Source organism: Heptranchias perlo, chromosome 14 (genome assembly GCF_035084215.1).
Source record: "Heptranchias perlo isolate sHepPer1 chromosome 14, sHepPer1.hap1, whole genome shotgun sequence".
NCBI lineage: Eukaryota > Metazoa > Chordata > Chondrichthyes > Hexanchiformes > Hexanchidae > Heptranchias > Heptranchias perlo.
Window position 1 is genome coordinate 40,450,041 of NC_090338.1, and position 23,422 is coordinate 40,473,462.

Here is a 23,422-nt window from a genome sequence, read left to right on the forward strand (position 1 = left end):
GATCGCGCCGGAAACGGTAAGTATTGTTCATGCGGGTTTGCCACGTGCACCATCACCCCCCAGCTGCCAACCCGCCACCATTGCAAAATCGACCCCATTATAACACCAATGTTTTCATTCCCTTTTGTTTTGTCTTTCACTTTTTGAATTTCTAATCTTCAGTATTGGTAAAGGCTACTGATGGGTCGAAATGCCTTTTGGCCCCTTCCAAAAGTTTTCATAAATGTTGTCACCCTATTATAAGCCTCCCATTTAATTGCCCCTGTCTCTTTAAATTCCACCTGCCTGCAATTTTCTGCTCTCACCTGTACAAGTCCAAATCTGCACCTGGTGCTATGCATAATTACGGGAATGGGCCATTCTGGTGTAAGCTGCACAATATCAAAAAATCTAGGCTACAGTATCCAATCAGATGTCATGATTTACCTCAACATAGTGCCAAGATAAATTACCTTAAGGACATTTATCTGTTCTATGGACACAAGACTTAGCAGCTAAATTGCACCTTACTGTTTCCTGTTGCTGTCACCCAGTTTTTCAATTCCAGTTACTACATTGGTTATGATAACTTAAGTGACACTTTTGTACATGTTCTCTTTTTCAGTTATCCTGCTGTTTGTGAGTTCCTGCAGAACAATAATTTATTATCAGTTATACGAGCCCATGAAGCACAAGATGCAGGGTAAGTACATAAACATTTCAATACTCAGTGTATGCTGAAAAAATTGGAGAAACAAAGTTATCTTGAGATACAGTGTTAAAATTTTGGGGCCAATTTTCCTGATCTTTGACTCTGGACAACAACTATTTCTCTGGTTGCAAATACTTGAGAGGCCTGCAGCAGCACTCAGGGGTAGCCCAGAAATTTCCCCCAACACACCATCTTGACATTAAGGATGCAGGCAGAAGATCCGCCTATGCCCCTGTGACCGGAATTTCTAGGTCTGGCCATAATGTGCCAGAATTCCAACAAAGCCGGGATCTGTCCCTCCCTCCCGGATATAACTGATATCTGTGCCCTCTCCAAATCAGAAATTTTGAGGTCTATGTATTTGATCCTATAGTAAGGTAAAATGGATTTATAAAAATATGCTGCCTGCATTGGATATTGCCTAGTAGCTTTTGTTTATATTCACTATGAGAAGGCCTTGCATTAATCTGTAGTTCTACACAAGAAAATGCAGTGTTTAAAAATGAACATTAAGATTTCAAAATTTCTAAGGATGAGCTGTCAATTTATTCTTTTTACCAGTTTGGACTTTGTACAATTTTCTTTGAATAAACTCCAATTATCACTTTAATTCACAGCATGTCAAAAAGTATAAATTGAATTTATTACTACTTTGGGCAACAGAGCAACATATTACTTTGGTTGAAACAATATCAAACAAGGTTGAAAGTCCAATTGAAGCTGGAATTTTTTGTACTTCTACATGCTGTGTATTGAAACAGAATATAGAATTTAGATTAATGAAACTTTATTTTAATATAGCTTAAGTAAAGGGTAAAGTCTCTTTTTCTTTCAAGGCATTGTATACTTCTTAAACTGCTGTTTTTGATTACTATTCCAAAATGAAAATGTTATTTTTGATAGTACATTTTTGTTTGCTTAATATAACTTTATTGCTGGATGTCTAGCAAATGTGGGAAAACATAAAGCACTAAGTGCAAACAATACTGCGTAACACTGAATTAATCATGAATGTATCTTTCAGCTATCGTATGTATAGGAAGAGCCAAACCACGGGCTTCCCTTCGCTTATCACAATCTTTTCAGCACCAAATTATCTTGATGTTTACAATAACAAAGGTATGGAGTGCATTGGTAAATTAAGCCAACATAGAATATGTAATGCTGAAAACATATGTAAACAAATGCACAATCACAACAAATGCACGTATTTTCTCTATATTACTTAGCATGGTCTATATGAACAACTATCATCACTTCAAGCTTAAAGGATGATTCGATTTACTTTGTTTTCAACAGAGCATTACAGGAGACAAGGGGGTAATTTTAACTGGGAACGGATTTTGAGCAGTTTGGGGGTAGTGGGGGTGGGGAGGCGTCAAACCTTGATGGCATTAATTTGAGACCCGGGCTATTAAAACTCCTCGGCCTCATTTACATCCTGCCAGCCAGCTGTCCGCCCAAAACGGTTAGAGTCATGCAGCCTGGAGGCCTCCCGCCACTAAAAGGTAAGTGGTGAGGATTTCAGCAGCGTCTTGCAGGTGGGAAGGTCAGTGGGAGCCTGGGGCAGCAGAGACTTTCCTTGTGGGGCCCAGAGGCCTCATAATAGATAGTCGGTCTTCAGAGCACTTTTCACTCAGCCGGGCTGATTAAATAATGAGTGACATCATCTTGCTGCTTTTCAAATGGTGCTATTTTTGAAATAACTTCATATACTTCAGACCTCACTAAGCAAAATGGCATGCGATCTAGAAAATTTTTCAAAATCTGCTCTTTTTTTAAAATGTTGATATAAAAAGTTACATTCGTAGACTGATCGTAAACATTGTCACGCACAATTTTCTAGTAATATATCAAAAGTCTTGCATATGTGCACACTACCTGTCACAATTTTGTGTCATTTTATTTCTGTAATGCTATTTCCATTGCACTACTTTATTTTTCTATTTATGTTTAAACTACTAATCTATTACTTTGAGCTCCAATTGAGTCCTCCTAGATTTGTCTCCAGACTAGCTGATGTTAGGGCATTGTACGTAGCTGTGATTTTTCCTGTGTGATTTACTCCTAGGCTCGTCTTGGTACCGTATAATTTTCAAATTTCCACACTTTTTCTTTCCTTTTGATCTTCTTCAACAAAAATAGCCCCTGAAAATTGTACCCGATGTCAAATTAAATAAGTCTGTTAAGGCATATCATCTGCTGGCAGACAACAAAATAAATGATTGTGTTTTGGGTACAAATCAATTCATGAAATCTTCCAAGTTTACAAAAATTTGCAGGCTTAACGGTTTCCATCACACTCTATATATACATATATATATATCTATATATATATATAAATATAAATATCTATATAGATATATATATATATACACAATTAAATCAGGTCTTGACAATGTAAAGCAAAAATAAAAATAATTAATCGGGTGAGCCCATCTGATTCCATAAGTGGTTGTGAGCTGGGGTACAAATTACTTAAATATTCCAGGTTTAAAAATATGCTACTGCACACTTTCCATCATACTATGTATAAAATGTGTAAAAATCAGGTTCTGACTATGCAAAGTTGACATGAAAATAAATAATTAACTGCTAATACAATGTGTGCCTTGGGTGCTCCCACCTCTAGCTTTGTGCTTCTTTTAGTTGATACATCAGTGACAGCAGTACAAGAGGTGGCTGGCTACCGTGTGTTAGTAAGACTTTCTTGGCATTTAGGTGGCTCTCGCCTTCCAGCATCTGTCCTAAGATGGACTTGCTGCATTCTATACCAATTCCACTACTGTGTGGGCAACCAGGCCCCATATGCTTTTTGCAACCCCTGTATGCATCGAACAGGGCTGGGTTTGGATGTAATGACATCTTCACATAATACACCATCGTACATGCCCATTCCAGCCATGCCATTATTACTCCTTCACCAGGACTATTGATCTGCATAACAGTAGACCTAATGGCCCCAATGAGATCAATGGAACCATCTCTCAGGATCCTCTATAACTGATCATCAATCCGTTTGAAGCCAGAAGAGACAGCCTGTTTTAGCCTGCACCCCAGGTCACAATGGCTGCAGTCTGGGCATCTGTGGGAGAAGACTCAACTGCCCTTAGGGGTCTCTTGCATGGGTGGGAGGCTCCTCTGGAGTTGCTCCTGGAGCTACCCCACGCTCCATGGTACCCTGCAATGCTCTGAAACCATCCAGCAATTGAATTCCTTCATATGGGCCACCATCTTCAAAATACTGTTTAGAACAGCCCCTGTGCTTGCAGCAATGCTCGATGCTTTGAAAGCATCCTTTTATAAACAAGGCCTGTGAGATCTGATACCCCAGGCTCATCAATTGAGGTGTATTGAAAATTGACCATCACATTCCTCTTCCTCTGCCACCATCCAGTGGTCCTGATCACTCAAACTTTGTGTCTTATGCAGTGCACCCCTCATCCCCAGGGAGGAATGTATCTGAATTGCTGCTCGAGAGAGAGTGTGAATGATGGTATGTGTTGTGAAGTGCTGATTTGGATAGTTGTACTGAGGCCTGACTCACCATTATCTAGAACATCTAGAGCAAAAGAAGAAGATGACTTGTTACAATGGTGAGCTGCTGCAGTCTCACATATAGGTATTAGTAGAAGTGACATGTAAAAGCACTTCAGTATAGTTTGCTAACAGTCAGTGAATAAGAAAACAAAATACAATGGAAAATTAACAGAAGTTGGTATTAACCCCTGAGCTGGTGCCCTCTTAAATCCCTATCTTTGGCACCCTTTATGGCCTTCCCTTCTGAGAATTTAAAAGGCTTCTTCTTCATAAAGAGTTAGTGTTCTAAAGTGGTTGTTATGTTGTCTCCTGCAAGAAAAGTAAAAGAAGTGAGAAGCTGCAGTTGTTCAGGTGACATGATATAAGAACAAAATGTCAGCATGCAGCCTGTAATAGGTGTGATGATATCAGAGGTCCAAGTTTCCTGTGGCACTCTTGCACATGGACGCTAGTCAGGAAGGAATGCACCCGAAGTGTCCTCCACCTGACCAGACCTGGATTTGTAGGATCAGGTCATTTAAATGGTTCAGATACTGGCCCCAGCACAGGCCCACCTTCTATTAGGGCCTAGAACCTGGAAGCAGGGTAGGAAAGTCTGCTGCTACTGCTGCATGCCTGAAAGGCAGCCAGAAGGCTTTAAGCACCAATCTCTGGCCCCTCGTCCCTTTAAAAACAAAAAGGACTTAGCTTTAGTTTAGACCATTTTTTAAACCAATGCATTGTGCCACACAGAGGGGATTGAAATTTGTCACACTGGAGCTCCAATTTTAACCCAACCCGCCCAGTGGGAATGGGGCAGGAGAGCAGTTAAATTTGTGAAAATCGATGTACCGCCCCATTCCTTCTGGAAAGCTGCCGACTATCATTTTAACTTCACGGCTGACTCAAGTCGCAAATATACCCACCAGAAACAGAAGGGTGCCTCACAAATAAATTAAAATCGGGGTCCTAAGATGTCATTAGGATACAGACATTATTTTAACTGAGTGGGTCACAAGTCCTGTCCAGCAGCAAACCTGCAGAGTAAAACCTAGCAGGATTGGCTTCACTGAGTGACTAACGTGACTGACAGCACTATTTAATGGAGTACTCACCTGCCAGGCACTCAGGTCATTCGGATCTGTTTGCTATTGTGAGCACTGCACTTCCAAGGCAATTCTAAGCTTACAGTTTGCTTCTTTCTGATTTTTTCCCCTTACGTAGCCTCATTAAGCACTCACTGCTTATCATGGGTGCTACTTTTGCATCATTCCTTTGGTTGGATGAACTGTTGGAGGAAGAGGAGCAGCAGCGGCAATCTCAACAGCGGGACAAGCAGCAGGTGGGCCAGTTAGAAGACAGCAAGTGAGGGAAGCTGCTTGCTGAAGACCTCACTCAGTCCACGGGGTCTATAGGACATTTCTGAGGAGCAGTGCATGAGGAGGAAATGCTTCACCAGACTGGCTTTTGCTGATTTATGTAGCCTGTTGCTGCAGGACCTGCTGCCTGCTGGACTAGGGGGCCATGCTTAGCCAGTGGCTGTCAAAGTCACCATCCTTAACCTTTTCACCACAGGGTCCTTCCAGGCTGCTTCAGGAAACATCACCCACATCTCCCAGTCTGCAGTGCACAGTTGCACCAAACAGGTTACCAATGCCCTCCTTTCCAGAGCAAACCAGTATTAATTTATCTTCCCAATGGACGTCAACAGCCAGAATGAGAGAGCTCTGAGATTTGCAGCAGTGGCCGGCTTCCCTTGTGTCGAGGGCATAGTAGACTACAGTCCGGTAACTATCAGGGCCACCAGCTTTTGTCAACAGGAAGAGCTTCTCCTCCATCAATGTACAACTGGTGTGTGATCACCGTGGAAGGATGATGTAAGTGCGTGCCGGTTTCGCTGGCAGCTGCCATGGTGCCTTCATTCTGCACCTCCCCGCTTTTCCACAAATGGCAGAGGATGGCGGCTTGGACAAAGGGGATACCGCCTATACACATAGCTGATGACGCCCCTCCTCAACCCCACCGCTCCTGAACAACAGAGGTACAATCAGCCATTGGACCACCAGGAAGATCTTAGAGTGTACCACCGGCACTTTGAAGCAAAGGTTCAGGTGCCTTGATTACTCTGAGGTTCCCTACAATATGGCTCAGACAAAGTGTGTCATATCTTTGTAGTTTTCTGCATTCTGCACAACCTGGTAATGCACAGAGGACTGGAACTGGAGAAGGCATAGCAACAAGTAGAGGCAACATCAGATGAGGAAGAATTGGATGTAGGTGAGGAAGAACCACAGAAGGAGGGGCAGCAAATGCACTGCAGCTAGAGAGGCCAGGGTGCGATTGAAAGAGCAGTGCTTTTAGTGACCTCCTGAATACCTAAAGAGTCACAAAAATCCCTCAGCATTGCCACCCCTTGTTACCCCTTCACCACTCCCTTGATTTTCCATTAAAGAGCATTGAAACCATACATCTAACCTCTATGTCAATGACTTTCTGACAATGCAGACTAAGAAGCTGTAATGAAAAGAAACTATAGGCCAAAGTTCCAAATGTGATAAAGGTGTTGATTTTAATTCCAAACACAATATTGTTGTGAATTCTTTTGTCACCACAGCGATCAACCTATTGTACTTTTCTTAAAAGGTTTCCTAACTCTACAACTCCTACAAGGTGCACAACTAATGGCTTGAGCGGAGCTGGTGGAAGGCTGCTGTTGCTCATGTGGAGACCCTTCAGAAGCTCGTAGCTAGCGACTTATGGGAGTGCGAGCCTCTGAGGGCCTGGCTGTATATTGCAGTACTATGGTTGCTGCTGGGGCAGTCTGGCATCCTGAGAGAAGGAAACACCGTGCCGCTCCTGCTGTGGCACTACCACTCTCATGAGGCTGGGGTTCATCACTTCCACTGATCTGCAGGAGAGCGGACTGCAAAAGATGAGTGATGCCTTGAAAGTCCCTATCCATTTGCTTCACCAATATGTCCAAAGTGGACATCTGCCTCTCCAAGACGGACGTCTGTCCCTCCAAGGCGGAGCATAGGTATCAGCCCAGATCAGGCATGACAGCTGGTTGAGCTTCCACCAAAGCAGCAAGGGCTGTGAACATTGACTCTTGTCGTGAGTGCCTGGCTACGCTAACTGTGGAAGTGGCCCCTCTCTCCAATGTAGGGTGCAGAATGCTGATGCCATGTGACAGGACACCAAACAGGCTGGAAGCGGACTCCTACACACTTTTATCCATGGTGGTGAAATTCCTTGGCAGGTCTTCCAATGCCTGATATAACTGCTTGTGTGAAGCAAGAAGTTTTCTTCTCATTGCTGGGCCCTTGAAGTCTGCTTCTCTGTCCTCCTCAGCAGAACTGTGAGAGGACCTCGCCCTCCGGCTAGCTGTCTCCTGGGCTATAGCCGGCACCAGTACCTGCTGCTGCTCACTAGTGTTGGGTGCATCATCATGTGCTGTCCCATCTAACTCACTCACTAACCGAGCCGGGGTGCCAGTCTCTGTGCTGGAGCTTGGGAGTGATGCAACGCGCGGCCATGGCTCCTCAGAAGGATTTTCCTCCTTTGAGGTGACTTTTTCTGTGGCTTTGGCTGCTGCAAAGAACCTAAAGGAAAAAGAAAAGGGAGAAGAATTAGCATGGCACTGAGAGGCTGAACAGTAGCAGTTGACAGGCATCACAATACAGCGTGATGTAGTAAAGTTGCCCGATTGTGCATTTTTCTGAGGTTCAAGAAAGGGTGCACATAATACTGAGAAACCCTGTTGTAGCAGAGTCCATAATTTGTTTTAAAAGAGAATTAGTCAGTTGCTTGAAAAAGAGGAATATTAATGGATATGGAGAGTGAGCAAGTGAGTGGGATTTGAGTAGACTACTCATGAAGGAAAATAATGGTGAAGGCCTGATGGACTGAATGGCCTGTTTCTGTGCTGTAGAACTCTGTAATGCTATCCCAGTGAGAAGCTGTGCTCAAAGGGATTCAGGGAATCTGCATTAATGGTATAACCCTCTATCCAGTCTGTACAACATTCAAGCCTGGCTCTCTGCTGGGAGAACTGGATTGTGAATTTCTGATATCTTGGCTTTGTTAATACCGAAGTTCATAACTTGAATTAGATTTGTCTTGTTTTCTTGACAGCAGCAATACCTGCAAACCCTAATGATAACGTTATGTTGAATTATCTTTCAGATAAGGCAACGTTTGTATTTTAATCAGCCAATACTACTATTGCTGTCTTTTTCAAAGACTGTGGATTGATGATTACGTGGGTGGCTTCTCATTATTCTTAAACATAGTCTGATGTGGCTTTGTTTGGCCCATAATTGGCAGTCGTTCTACATCCCCTGCTTCTTATAAAATATCTGGGGAATGTTTATAGTGATGAATAATGGCCTTGGGGATAGAGCGGTTTATATTAACACTCTGGTTATTACCTAAAGGTGGATTACAAGCCAGACTGATCTAGGACTGTAGTGATGCAATTACATTCTCCAGCCGACTATAAAATAGACCTTTCTTGGTGATAGAGTTTAATACTTCAGATGATAAGATTAGTTAAGAACATGTTTCAGCAAAAGAGATGAGATTGCAACAATTGACTAGAATTTCTCTGTATGATTTCATTTGTTTTTGTCAAATACCAGTCCTTACGTGCATTGTGAAATGGGAGTCACAGTTTAATCAAACTTGACAGAATCTGATTTATTGCTAAGGAAATGCATTCATTAGAAATTGACTTAATATGCATTTGATATGTTTTGTTTGAACATTGATGTTAATGCATTCAGATTTCAAAGATATAGCTAATGTCTCTTTAATGAGATTTCTGCAGACAACTGACTGGTAATTTTTGATACACTCTATCTCTTACTGAATGCTTTCAATATATCAGCCCTGAAACTTTGAGACTCTGCTACTGGTATGGTGTTTCACTCACCTGTATCACAGATTGCAGGTTCAGTCAGGAAGATTAGCACACTGAATTTGTGATCATCCCAATTTTCTGACCATTGGTTGTATGGGAGCCACAGTTTAGGGAGCTGATCTCCATGCTTGATCCTCCGATCTGTGCTAAAGGCGAGTGAGACTCCAACGGGAGCAATTTTGGAGCTATTGTTAAAATTACTGAGGATAAGTATCCAGAAAATGCTACACACTGTTATATATCCTTTTTTCTTTTTGTGATGCTTTCTTCCCTTCCCAATGTCACACACAATTCCTATCCAAGAGAGCAAGCAGGTGACCTGCTCCCAGAGATCCGTTAATGCTGCTCTGAAACCTGCTGCTAGGAGGTACACTATATATCGTAAAGAACTTTAAATTCCATACTTACAAGCTGATCAATACAATTCTGGTCCTTTTACAACCTCTGATATGAATTTCTTAACTTCAGTAAAAAGACTCTTGCAGCAAGTTTTCAAAAATGATTTCTTCTTCTTTCAGTGCACAGCCAACATAGTAACATAAATCAAGCAGAGCACACAACTACATTTTCAGTGAGAGTCGACAGATCAATTTGGCCATTCATTACACGCACATGCACACACACTGGTGCTCCATCTAGCGACCAGAAGTGTGGTTATTAACGTCTAAGCCTGACTTTCCTTTTTCACATTGACTTTATAATTGGTCAAATATATCCATAATTCAACAATGATTAAGTTTGGCAGATTTTGTGAAGACATGGTTACAATATATTGTACAGTGAATTCTCAAAAGCTGGTATTTCACATTCTGTGGAAGATTTGGAAACATGGTTACAGCAGTACTGTTGGGCTAATTTGGGATCTCACTCACCCACCACCTGTAGTATGTAAATTCTGCTGATACAACCCTCATGCGCCTTTCACATTACTCCCACGTCTACCAGCTGATTAAAAAGTAATCTCCAACTTCCTGTTTTTGAAAATTTACAAAAAGTCACCATCTTTATGACCCTAAATCAGCTACAGCATCAACAGTATAACAATTCCCGCCACGGCAGCTGGCGAATTTAAATTCAATTAATTAATTAAATTCAATTAATTAAATAAAAATCTGGAATTAAAATACTAGTATCAGTAATGATGGCCATGAAACTGCCGGATTGTCGTAAAAACCCATCTGGTTCACTAATGTCCTTTAGGGAAGGAAACCTGCCGCCCTTACTCGGTCTGGCCAAAATGTGACTCCAGACCCACAGCAATGTGGTTGATTCTTAATTGCCCTCTGAAATGGCCTAGCAAGCCACTCAGTTGTAAAATCTCGCTACCTCGAGGGCAATTAGGGATGGGCAATAAATGCCGGCCTTGCCAGCGATGCCCACATCCCGTGAACGAATAAAAGAAAAAAAAATTTGATACCAACATATATTTTTGAAAACCTGCAGCAAGGCACAAGAAATTATTCGGTAACTGCTGTAATGAAATATTATATAATACTTATTCATGGTTGATCATGGCGACTGATCAGGAGAAACCCCCCCCCCCACCCAGCAGAAGTTTTTTTTCTTTCCTATTGGAAAATCTTCAGCTTTTTCATCTGAATTGTTTCATCAGAAATATAGTCCATTTGCCTTTTATTCTGCACTGCTTAAAGAGACAGTTTCACCATTGAATCCCTTAAAATAACCCACTACAGCTGTTTTCTCTTTAATTTTGTTGACATATGAAATAATTTTATACAATGATGATTAATGATAACATGATCAGGGGTACTCACTGGCAAGAATTACTGAGTCCAGTCATTTAGCCAGAATGTATCAGCAATCTCATTTAATCTGTATATATTAATTCATCAGCTTTGTACTGTACAACCCAGTGGGTCCTCCCGTCAGTTCTCAAGAATGGCATAAGCAGTTGCTTTTAAACAAAATATTGAAAAAATAAAAGAAACAACTTCCTACATATGTTTTATTTAAACTTAGTTTCAACAATTTGATGACTCTCATTCTTTAAATATCTTTAAGGCAGACATCACAAAGCTTGATGCAGGGAAAAAGAAGCATAAAACATAAAACATACCTCACTTTGACCAGAGTGAAGGGGAAAATCTAATGAGTATTATAACTGATTCTTTAAAAATACTGCTCAAAATTATACAGACAGAAAAAAATTGAGAATACTTCCTGATTTCTTAATTATGAACAAACAGTTATAATTATATTGTGCCACTGAAAATGGACTAACAATCTTACGATGTCAAGACAAAACTGCAAATCAGTGGTATAGTTGAGTGTTTCTGCTGCACCGCACCTCTTTGTAAAGCTTTCAGTTGTAACGCTAACAATGTTGTAAAGGTTACTGGACATTGACTCCCAGCTTTTCCTTGTTACATTTTGTGCTATGTGAACTTTACAACAGTGTACACTTATTATAATAACAAATACTCAGCTCTCAAAGACTGTGCATGAAAATGGAGGATACTAACAACTTGCAAAACTTATTTCACATTTATAAACGAAACAAAAAACAACTTTATTTTAAAAAAATATCAAAGCACAAAATGGGTGTTAATGGACCCCTCAACAAAACCTGTCTTTTGACTTGCATCATAGACTATAAGTTATTACTACTAGCAGCTTGACTTGTTTCCATGTCAGCATGATTTAGAGGGGGCAGGGGAATATAGGAACAGGAGTAGGCCATTCAACTCCTCAAGCTTGTTCCGCCATTCAATTAGATCGTGACTAATCTGTACCTCAATTTCATTTACTTGCCTTAGTTCAATATCTCTTGATACCCTTACCTAACAAAAATCTATCGATCTCAGTCTTGAAAGCTCCAACGTTACAGCCTTTTGGGGGAGAGAATTCCAGATTTATACCAACTTTTGTGTGAAAAAGTACTTTCTGATTTCTCTGCTAAATAACCTAGCGCTAATTTTAAGATTATGTCTCCTTGTTCTTGATTCTCCCATCAGAGGAAATAGTTTCTCTGTATCTACCCTATTGAATCGTTTTAACATTTTAAACACTTGATCAGGTCACCCCTCAATCTTCTATACTCAAGGGAATACAAACCAAATTTATGCAAACTGACCTCATAATTTAACCCTCTAAGACCCGGTATCATTCTGGTGAATGTGCGCTGCACTCCACCAAAGCCAATATATCCTTCCTGAGGTGCGGTGCCCAAAACTGAACGCAGTACTCCAGGTGGGGTCTGACCACGGCTGTATATAACTGAAGCATAATGTCCTCCTCTTTGTAATCCAGCTCCCTTGAGATAAAGGCCAACACCCCATTAGCCTTTTCAATTGCCTTTTGTACGCGTCTACTAGCTTTAAATGATTTCTGTACTTGGACGCCAAAATCCCTTTGCTCCTCTACAGTTTCTAGTTTCTCACCATTTAGAAAATACTCTGAATTATGTTTCTTAGGTCCAAAGTGGATGGCCTCAGACTTACCCACATTGAACTGTTATATCTGTTACTGTACCTGATTCTTTACACACACTAACATTGGAAGATCTGTATGAATCAAAGGCATAGGGCTCGAATTTAGCAGGCCTGCGGGTTCCCAGCGGGTGGTCCTCCGGGAGCGTGGAAAACGCGGACGGCTAATCGTGTGCGTCCCCCACGCGATCGCGGGATAATTGGACCGATTAAGCCCTGCTTCCGGGTTCTGCGCTCCCCAGCTGCGTGCCGGCCGGCTGCGCATGCGCAGTACCGTCGACGCGATGTTGGAGCTCCAGTTAAAGGGGCAGTCTCCCAAAGCCCCTCCTGCTACAAGCAAGCGGTTTGAGACGATGGCTCAGCAAAGGGGAAAGGCTGCGCCCCGTTTTTCAGACCTGGCACTGCAGCTGATGCTGGAGGGCGTGAGGAGGAGGAGGGAAACACTCTTCCCAGAAGATGGATGCAAGTTCCCTGCCGCCGCAACCAGGAAGGCATGGGCAGAGGTGGCGGCGGAGGTGAGCAGCAGAGGCAACACCCCAAGGACTTGGGAGCAGTGCCGCAAGCGCTTCAATGACCTGACTAGGTCTGGCAAGGTGAGTACACCAACGCACCCTCCCACATCCCGTCCCCACCATCACGCCAAGCAGATCACAACCCCCTCCTGCACAGCCACCACTGCGCTCCATCAGCAATCCTCACAGCCACTCATTCACCATCCTCGCCGTGCACGCAAGTACCCACCGTCCCTGACCCCACCCGAACACTACCACACACCCCAATCCCCATGCAATGGGATGGGCACGTGGCCCACGCTTCCTCCCATCCGTTCCGCGCCACGCTCAACCCAACCACACCGATGCTCGATGCGTCTCACGATGCAAGACGCACCCACTCACACATCTGTGTTTTGCCTTCACAGGAGAAGAGAAGCAAGAACAATAGGGAAAGGGCACGCACCGGAGGTGGGTCCCCCTCGCCAACTAGTTGGGGTAGCACTTGGTGAGTCACCGCGCACGAGTGAGCATGAGCAGACCCTGGTGGCAGGGGCAGCCGCGGAGGGTCCGCGACGGAGGGAGCACTCATCTCCAGGCTCTGCGCAGCCGGACCCAGATGCTGAACCCAGGGAGCCACCAGTGAAAAGGAGAGTCGTCGAGGGCCACCAGCTAATTGCTGAGGTACTGGCAGAGGTGCCGCGCGCATTGTCCACAATAGCGCAGGCGATGGAGGAGTCCACCTCCTGCATGTGGGCATTGGTGGCGCAGGCACAGGAGGGTACCGGCGACACAGTGTCGCAGGTAGGTGCGGGACTGTCTGCGGTGGAGGACAGGCTGGCCTCCCTCGAGCGTCACGCACAGCTCCAGATCGAGTCCATGCAGGCCCTGACAACGTCTGTACGGATTCAGGGTGAGCAACATTCCGACGCCATCAACAGGCTGAGGGATACACTAGGGGTGGCCTTGCAAGGCCTCACACATGCCATCCAAACTGCCGTCCAGCAGGGTGGAAGGGGTGATGTGGGCCAAGGCCAAGAGAGGGATGATGGTGACCGGGGACATGGAAGCGGGGACGCCTCTCAAGGCGCCCCCACGTCCCACCCGTCGCCCACCTCTCTACCAGTACCCGCAATGGTGCCTCCTCTCCAGGTGGCCGAGTCTGCCCCTGCCCCGGTGCAGGAGGAGCAGTCTGTGGAGGTGCCGTCACGGGCACCGAAACCCAGGGGCCGTCCGCCAAAAGCATCTACCCGGTCAAGGCAAGAAGACGAGCAACCTGCCACTACCTCTGCTGGAGCCACAGGGGTAGCACCACGTAGGGGTTCCCGGAAAAGAATTGCAAAGGCCTTATAATCACAAAGGGAAAACACCAGGGTGTTTATTATTTCGTACTTTTTTTCTAATATAATGTCACATTCGAGATATTAAATAGTCTATTCTCACCACTCCTGCCACCTCTCGTCCATTCTTCCGCGGCTTGTGCAATAGGTGCGTTCCGTGGAGGCCATCATGACGGCGAACACCTGCTGCCACCCATTGGGCACACTGCTGTGGGTGCAGGATTACTGGCAGCACTCTTCAGTGGAGGGGGCTGGTATGGCCGCTCGCATGTGCAGGTGAGGAGATGCGAGCGCCTGGCAGTGTGTGACTCTAGGAGAACCGTTGACGTATGAGTGCCTCCCTGGCCCGGCGACCATCCCGGTGAGTCGCGGCTCGGCGCATGGGTCGTCCAACATCCTCTGGCGCGTCCTCCTCCTCCGCCGCCTCCTCCTCCTCCTCCTCCTCCTCCTCACCCTCGCCTTCCTCAATGTGGGTGGCGGGTGTGGATGGGGCCTCCTCCAGCGGCACCCCTCTCTGTTGGGCCATGTTGTGCAGGGCACAGCAGACAACGATGATTCGTCCCACTCTGAATGGTGTGTATTGCAGCGCTCCCCTAGAACGATCAAGGCACCTGAAGCGCATCTTGAGAAGCCCTATGGTCTGCTCAATTGTAGACCTGGTAGCAGTGTGGCTGTCATTGTACCGACGCTCCGGCTCGGTGATGGGGTTCCTCAGAGGTGTCATGAGCCACGTGTGGAGGGGATACCCCTTGTCGCCGAGGAGCCAGCCGTTGCCGGCGTTGGGTGCCTGCAGGATGGGCGGGACGGCGGACTCCCTGAGGATGAAGGCATCGTGGCAGCTGCCGGGGTATCTGGCGCACACGTGTAGGAATCTCTGGCGGTGGTCACAGATGAGCTGGGCGTTCATGGAGTGATACCCCTTCCTGTTGATGAACAGCCCTGGCTCATGCGGACGTGCCCGTATTGCGATGTGGGTGCAGTCGATTACACCCTGCACCCGTGGGAAGCCGGCCATGGCATGGAATCCAACCGCCCTCTCCATCTGGCTGCGCTCGTCCATGGCGAAGTTGATGTAGTGGGAGGCCCTGCGGAACAACCCATCGGTGACCTGCCTTATGCACTTGTGTGCAGAGGACTGACAGACCCCGGTGATGTCCCCGGTGGCACCCTGGAAGGAACCGGATGCGAAGAAGTTGAGGGCAGTGGTGACTTTGACGGCGACAGGTAGGAAGATGCTGCTTGGTCCATCAGGGAGCAGCTCGTCGTTAAGGAGGCTGCAGATGTCGGCGACTACCTGGCGATTGACTCTGAGCCTCCGTATGCACTGCTCCTCGGAGAGGTCCATGAAGCTGAGCCTCGCTCTGTACACCCTGTGCGGAGGGTAGTGCCTCCTGCGACGCATCTCTCTCTGCGGTTGCCCTCCCTCCTGCTGTGCAGGTGGGTGTGCCGCAGCACCGTGTTGGGGGGCCCCACCTCTCCGAGGCGGACGGCGTGGACTGCGAGGCTGCTGGGGCTGGTCATCCTGTTCGTCCTCCGACGATGTCAACGCACCACCCATCTGGCAGGTGTTGGTCTGAGGGGTTGTGCAGGGTAGGTGGGTGGGTCCTCGGACTGGGGCTGCGGTTTCGTGTCGGTCTGTCCTCTGGCTTGGCGGGGGGTGGTGGAGGGCAGGGGTTGCCCTATGTGACGCGGTGGCCTCCTGCGTGGGTGAGGGCTCTCCCCCGTGGAGCGCACCTTGGCACCTGCCACAGGCTGCTGGCTGCAACACGCCTGGTTTGAAAGGTACTGTTTCCCCCAGTGTGGGAAACTGACTGCGTTGAACCTAAAATCCCACACTTCCTCTTTTGACAGCTGCTTCAGCTCATTAACTGACCACAACGAGCAAGTTAAGTGCTCTCAAGTGGAACCCCGCTGGCTTTAATTGCCTGCGGGATTCCCACCAGCGGGGCTTGCGCGCGCAGCCCCGCACGTCAGCGCGGTACCCGGAAGTGGCCGGGATTTCGTCGCGATCCAGTCACGTGACCGGATATCGGGATTTTCGGGGCCAACCCGCTGGAAACCCGCCGGAAACGCGATCGCAAAATCGAGCCCATAGATTTTTTTAAAAATCACAATTTTGATAGATGAAATAACTTTATACCTCGCACAAAGGAAGATGGTAGTGGTTGTTGGAGGCCAATCATCTCAGCCCCAGGGCATTGCTGCAGGAGTTCCTCAGGGCAGTGTCCTTGGCCCAACCATCTTCAGCTGCTTCATCAATGACCTTCCCTCCATCATAAGGTCAGAAATGGGGATGTTCGCTGATGACTGCACAGTGTTCAGTTCCATTCGCAACCCCTCAGATAATGAAGCAGTCCGAGCCTGCATGCAGCAAGACCTGGACAACATCCAGGCTTGGGCTGATAAGTGGCAAGTAACATTCGCGCCAGATAAGTGCCAGGCAATGACCATCTCCAACAAGAGAGAGTCTAACCACCTCCCCTTGACATTCAACGGCATTACCATCGCCGAATCCCCCACCATCAACATCCTGGGGGTCACCATTGACCAGAAACTTAACTGGACCAGCCATATAAATACTGTGGCTACGAGAGCAGGTCAGAGGCTGGGTATTCTGCGGCGAGTGACTCACCTCCTGACTCCCCAAAGCCTTTCCACCATCTACAAGGCACAAGTCAGGAGTGTGATGGAATACTCTCCACTTGCCTTGCAGCTCCAACAACACTCAAGAAGCTCGACACCATCCAAGATAAAGCAGCCCGCTTGATTGGCACCCCATCCACCACCCTAAACATTCACTCCCTTCACCACCGGCGCACTGTGGCTGCAGTGTGCACCATCCACAGGATGCACTGCAGCAACTCGCCAAGGCTTCTTCGACAGCACCTCCCAAACCCGCGACCTCTACCACCTAGAAGGACAAGGGCAGCAGGCGCATGGGAACAACACCACCTGCACGTTCCCCTCCAAGTCACACACCATCCTGACTTGGAAATATATCGCCGTTCCTTCATTGTCGCTGGGTCAAAATCCTGGAACTCCCTTCCTAACCGTCACCACACGGACTGCAGCGGTTCAAGAAGGCGGCTCACCACCACCTTCTCGAGGGCAATTAGGGATGGACAATAAATGCCGGCCTTGCCAGCGACGCCCAAATCCCGTGAACGAATAAAAAAATATATATATAAAATATAAATTAAGATGTTCATCCTTAGGAAGAATATAAGCAAAATAAATTAGTAGATTTAAAACAACTAACACAGGAGCTCCTTTTAAGTTAGATTATGTACTGTGACATTTTGCTCTGAAGTATTCATCCATCACTAAACAGAAATTTGTGTGTTTGCAATATATCAAATAGCACATTTTCTACATGTTCTTGCTAATATTATTCCATTTGAAAATGTGTAAGCAAATATATTTTATTAAAGTAGGTGCCATCCAGAGGAATTTGAGGGCCTGGTACATCATCACCTTCATTGGGGCCCAACCCCATATGCTGAGCTTTATTGCCAGTGAATTCAATTTCAAAATTTGCTATAGATTATAATTGAATGGAATTTAGGAAACAAATATATGTAATTTTCATAAATTAAAACATAAAAGGACAGGAATACTCCAGATAGTTACTAAAAATATAAATTTCTGTGTGCTATATTACTGTTGTGGATTCACTAGGTAGCTTAATTTACATGCTTGGTATATTCTGCCGAATTTCATCACGTAAGAAGTTATAAACTACAACTCTAAAGCTTATCCTGTTTTGAAGAGTGTTGTCTAATAGTGAGCCTGTTCTTCAGTCACAGACATTCAGCTACTGAAATAGTATACAAAAGTAAACAATAGCAGGTATAAAATTGATAAAACCATATCTGTTGATTAGTTATTAAAGGACATTAATAATGATTTTCAGCTAGAATACAATACTTTAGCAAAGTTGTATTAATTACTGGTCAAATAGCATAGCTATGGCCCTGAAATTGTGCTGTGTGATACTGACAGGCGAATGCTTAAAATATTCATCTAAAATTCCTCTCTCCATTATGTTTAGCAGAGATATTTAAACCATTTATTTTGAATAGATTAATACCACCACCAAAAAAGAACTTCAGCTGAACGTGTCAGGAGTTCATATACTCATATTCCATGACCTAATTTGCGGACATTTATTTAACAGATTCTTAAAATAATTTGTGGAAATCATATAATTCTTATACAAAACCAGTTTAGGGTATTTTGCTCTAATTTTCCCTCTTTTATTTACTGCTTCTGACCAAACACCATCTGTGACCAAGACAACAGTCATATAATCTACTTCCAGAACTTTGCCTGTGGAGCCATTCGGAGGTGCCAAGGGCGATGACTCTCCTGATTTTTACTGTTCTCTGGAGAGATGCTGAACTGATAGATGATGTGCTTCCACACTAAGCCATGATCAGTGACTCAGAAGAGAAGAGCAGAACTTGTATCTCACCATTCAATGCACCATTGTGTTGCTTGTGTTAATCAAAACTTTGAAAAAATATTCTTATCAATGGTTTTGCTCACATATGTACACACAATGTCTTATTTATGATTTAATTGTTTAGAGTGATCATTGATACAAATATCTGATACAAATGAAACAGTTATCAATGAGACAAGTACTGGGGTTGATCTGGGGGCATTGGATTACAGTTCAAAACAAGTTATACTGACGTTGTGCAGATCAATGGTAAGGCCAGTTCTGGAGTATGGTGTGCAATTTTGGTCACCTTCAAAAATGATTTAGATGCATTACAAAGAATTCGGAGATGCACGGCAGAGGTGATTCTAAACTTATTTTCACTAGAGGAAAGAAAACCGAGAGAACAATGATGCTAGCTTTAAAATAACAAAAGGTATTGAAGTAGCAAAACTATTTAACTTGAACAATGAGCATAGAACTGGAGGACACAATTACAAAATTAACAATCCTTGAGCAAGGTTACACTTTAAAACTACTTCATTAGCACTTTGGGACATCTTGGGCATGACTTATACTTGAACCCAGGAAGAGTGAGGGGGGATAGATTTTCACGTGGGAAACCCAGAAGTGAAGTGAGCATGTCGGAATCTGCGATCGCAACTCAATTGAAGGCAATAAATTTCACTTCCGGGTTACGTGCCCGGCAATCGCCTTGTTGCCTGTCAGGTGGGAAAGCAACCGGGGAGAGATCAGTGTCCTCGGGCTGGATGCGAGGGCGGGGGGTGGCGCAATTACATGGCGAGGGGAGGTGAGAACTCGCCAATCATGGTGGTGGGGGAGGTGAGAACTCAACGATTGCGGGGAGGAAAGTGAGCATTCGGCGATCGTGGCGGGGGGAGGTGAGAACTCGGCGATCGCGGGGGGAGGTGAGAACTTGGAGATTGCCGGGGGAAGGTGAGCATTCGGCGATCGTGGGGGGGGAGGTGAGAACTCGGCGATCGCGGGGGGAGGAGGTGAGAACTTGGCGATCGTGGGGGGGAGGGTGAGAACTTGGCGATCGCAGAGGGGAGGTGAGAACTCGGCGATCGCAGGGTGGGGGTGTGAGAATTCGGGAGTTGCTGGGGAGGTTGGAGGTGAGAACTCAGCGATCGCGGTGGGGGGGGGAGATGAGAACTCAGCGATTGCGGGGGGGAAGGTGAGCATTCGACGATCATGGAGGGGGAGGTGAGAACTCGGCGATCGCGGTGGGGGGGGAGATGAGAACTCAGCGATTTCCGGGGGCGGGAAGGTGAGAACTTGGCGATCGCAGGGTGGGGGGGGGGGGGGGTGAGAATTCAGGAGTTGCTGGGGAGGTTGGAGGTGAGAACTCGGCGATTGCGGGGTGGGGTAGGTGAGAACTTGGCGATGGGGGGGCTCGGACATCAGGGGGCTCGGCTGATCACGGGGGGCAGATGGCGGTCGGTAAGCTTGTTGGGCCTGAAGAAACACTCCTGCTCCTCCTGACTCACAAGCTGTGCAATAAAGGCATCTGCCTAAATGAACCGGCCCTTCTCGCCTCCTTTTACCTAGCAAGATTCATGAGCCCCGGGAAAGCCGTCCTGGAGGCGTTAAATTTAAAGTTAATTATCAATCAGTTAAAAGAACGCTACTTAACGCCTCCTAATGACGTTAAGTGCCCCACTAAAAACACGCCCACCAGCACTAATTGGGAACGCGACCACGTCCAACACGTCCTTCGAATGCATCCAAAAGGGCCCACGTTAAACCCAGAAGTGGGAGCATTGGAGCCGGGTTGCGGTCGCGATTTTAAAAACCTGCAATTTTGATCTCCCACCCGCCCACAACCCACCCATTCTTGGGGGTTAAAATTGGCCCTCATGAGTTCTTGAAAGGCCTTAAATAAATGTTTATTATTTCATTAACTCTAAGACTAGCCTTGCAAAAATTAACATAAGGATTTTTTTTGCAGTTGTTATTATGTAACTTACAGAAGTGGCTGGTTGTGTGCTAACCTGTTTGTCACTATCTCTCTCTGCTCCATTCCAGCTGCAGTATTGAAGTATGAGAACAATGTTATGAACATTCGGCAGTTCAACTGTTCTCCCCATCCTTACTGGCTACCAAATTTTATGGATGTCTTTACTTGGTCTTTGCCTTTTGTTGGTGAGAAAGGTATGTGAATAGAATTGTTATGTTTCAGTTTAACAAAGTGGGACAGTTTTTAAGACTATTATATAATTATGGTAATTTCCAATGTCGTATTAGTCTATAAATTACACAGATTTAAATTCTTATTGTTTTAAAATTATTTTGGATTCATCCAAATGAAATAAATTAATTATGTAACAAATTCTTTTAAGTCTTAATGAAATTATCAATAAAAATCTCCAGTCTTCTGAGAATTTTTTAAAATTTGTGTTAGCCTAAAAAAAAATATTTTGTAAAAGTTTAAGTTAGAATTGAACCATACTGATTGGGAATGGGAGTGCAAGAAAGCAGGAAAATCACATCTTATTCCTTCTGGATGATATTCATATAAATAGTTGATAGTTCTGATATACTTTTCGTGGAGTATAAAAGGCAATTGAGCAAAACTCAGAGTTTAGACCATTCAATCAGTAATCAGTCACATACCATAGACAGTGCCTTCATGATCCAGCAGCATAGAAATCACTGTTTCAATGGATACTTGATCATTTATCTCTGCATATATCTTTAGAACCCTCAATCCTGTTAGCTAGACATTTACGTGGTAGGGGTCTATTCTACATATCAACTCGAGAAAGATGTTTTCTCTCATCTATTGACTCAGCTCAGACTTGCTACTTTAGAATTCATGGCCTCTAGCTCTGCATTAGTTTAGTTAAACAATGTGAAATACGCCCTCTTCCAAACTTCTTTTCTCTTTAAAATCCAAGTTTGTTTATATTTCTCTGTCTTCATAACTTGTAACCCTATATTCCAAAATCACCCTAATCACTTTTCCCTGAACTCTTCGACACAAGCTGCACAATGTCTGGATACTTTCACTGAATTGAGAATAATCATCCAAATCCACTTCATTTTCCACTTTTGCTATTGGATACTCATGCATTTTGTATAGATTTCCTATTTTCTGCTCCATGTTAAAAAATCCACATGCCATTCCCTAGGCCATTCACTTAGTAGATCCAGATCACTTTAACCTTCATACTCACAAGATAACAAAATAAATACAGTTGAGAAAGACCATTTGGCCCATCTTAGTTCATCTATCTGAGAAAAAAAATTAAATCCCCCCATCACACCATTGAACTGGATCTTGAAGGAATTCAATGTTTTTCCTTTACTCTATTTCCTAAAGACTGTTTCAAGTGTTGATCATTTTTTGCATGAAGAAATTCTTCCTGACATTCCTGAGGGGATCTCATATGTACCTTATGAGATCCCCTCTCAGCCATATCTTTTGAAGGTTAAAGACCCCAATTTCCCAAGTCTTCCATCATAATTCAATTTTCTGATGTTAGGAATCAGCTTTGAGGCTCTTCTCTGCCTTCGGAGCCTGAATGTTTTTTAGTGTCTTAATGATTAAAACTGGACTCGAGATGCAGTCTGAACAGAGCACTCTACACTGTTAATAGAATATCCTCTGATGCATTCTCTACTGATTTAGAATTTGCTTATGAATTATGTGAACAGCAAGGGACCCAAAATAGACACCTATAGAACACCATCTCTGTATCCCCCCCTTTTTAAAAATTTATCATCTTTGTTTTTTGTTGCCAACTCCGTATTTTCCAGCACAAAAAATTGTATGAATTGTGTTTAAGACAAGCAACTATATTACAACATCACCATCGTCCCTATTTCTTCTACAGCAGCAAGTGACAAATCTTCAAATAGTTGACTGATTTTATAATAACCAATGTTGCCTCTTAATGGATTAAGTGACCTTTTCTTGATCGAAACTTTATGCTTCTAGCACCTTACCGTCATTCTCTCTGCTACTCCTGCTCTGCCTCTCTGAGGCTCCCAGTCTGTCATTTCTCTCTGTCTAGCATATTGATTTGTTTAAAAGACAATTACCTTTTTAATCACTATCCTTACAAGTTTCTTTGCTCAAAGAAAATTGTAGATTTCCTTTCTAAAAATTAATTAAAATGATTTAATTTGCTGTCCACCATTGCCCAATTCAGTCACGTACAGCAACAAGAGCTTTCAATGCACATTAAAATCAAATTTCCACTCTCTGGGAGCTGCTAGGCTGACAGGAGAGTGGGATCAGTCCAGGAGCAGTGTGATCCGCAAGAGTCAATTACAGCACCATTTACTGAAATTACTCATATATAAGGTGATGTCTTACTTGCAAGCACCAAACTGTGACCCAAGTTTCTAGTTTTACACTCATATTTAGCCAGTCTTACTTTGAAAGCCAGATTGATTGCTTCTTAAGACTTCTCGGGGGAAAAATTCAATAAGGACCATTTTCGGGCGCTGGCAACATGATGCGCTATTACCTCGCGCCCAATGGCCCCACACAGGCAGCACGTGAATTTCGAGCTGCCTGCTACTTACCATGATCTCT

The 23,422-nt window shown here is 44.7% G+C and overlaps 1 protein-coding gene across 1 annotated transcript in view; it reads left to right on the plus strand.

Moving 5' to 3' along the window:
- LOC137332124 (protein phosphatase 3 catalytic subunit alpha-like) overlaps positions 1 to 23,422 on the plus strand; it is a 463,527-nt gene that overhangs the window by 403,589 nt on the left and 36,516 nt on the right. Inside the window, exons 8-10 of the mRNA XM_067995834.1 lie at positions 605 to 682; positions 1,716 to 1,810; positions 20,905 to 21,030. Coding sequence (XP_067851935.1) covers positions 605 to 682; positions 1,716 to 1,810; positions 20,905 to 21,030 — 299 coding nt within the window. The remainder of the gene's footprint in view (positions 1 to 604; positions 683 to 1,715; positions 1,811 to 20,904; positions 21,031 to 23,422) is intronic.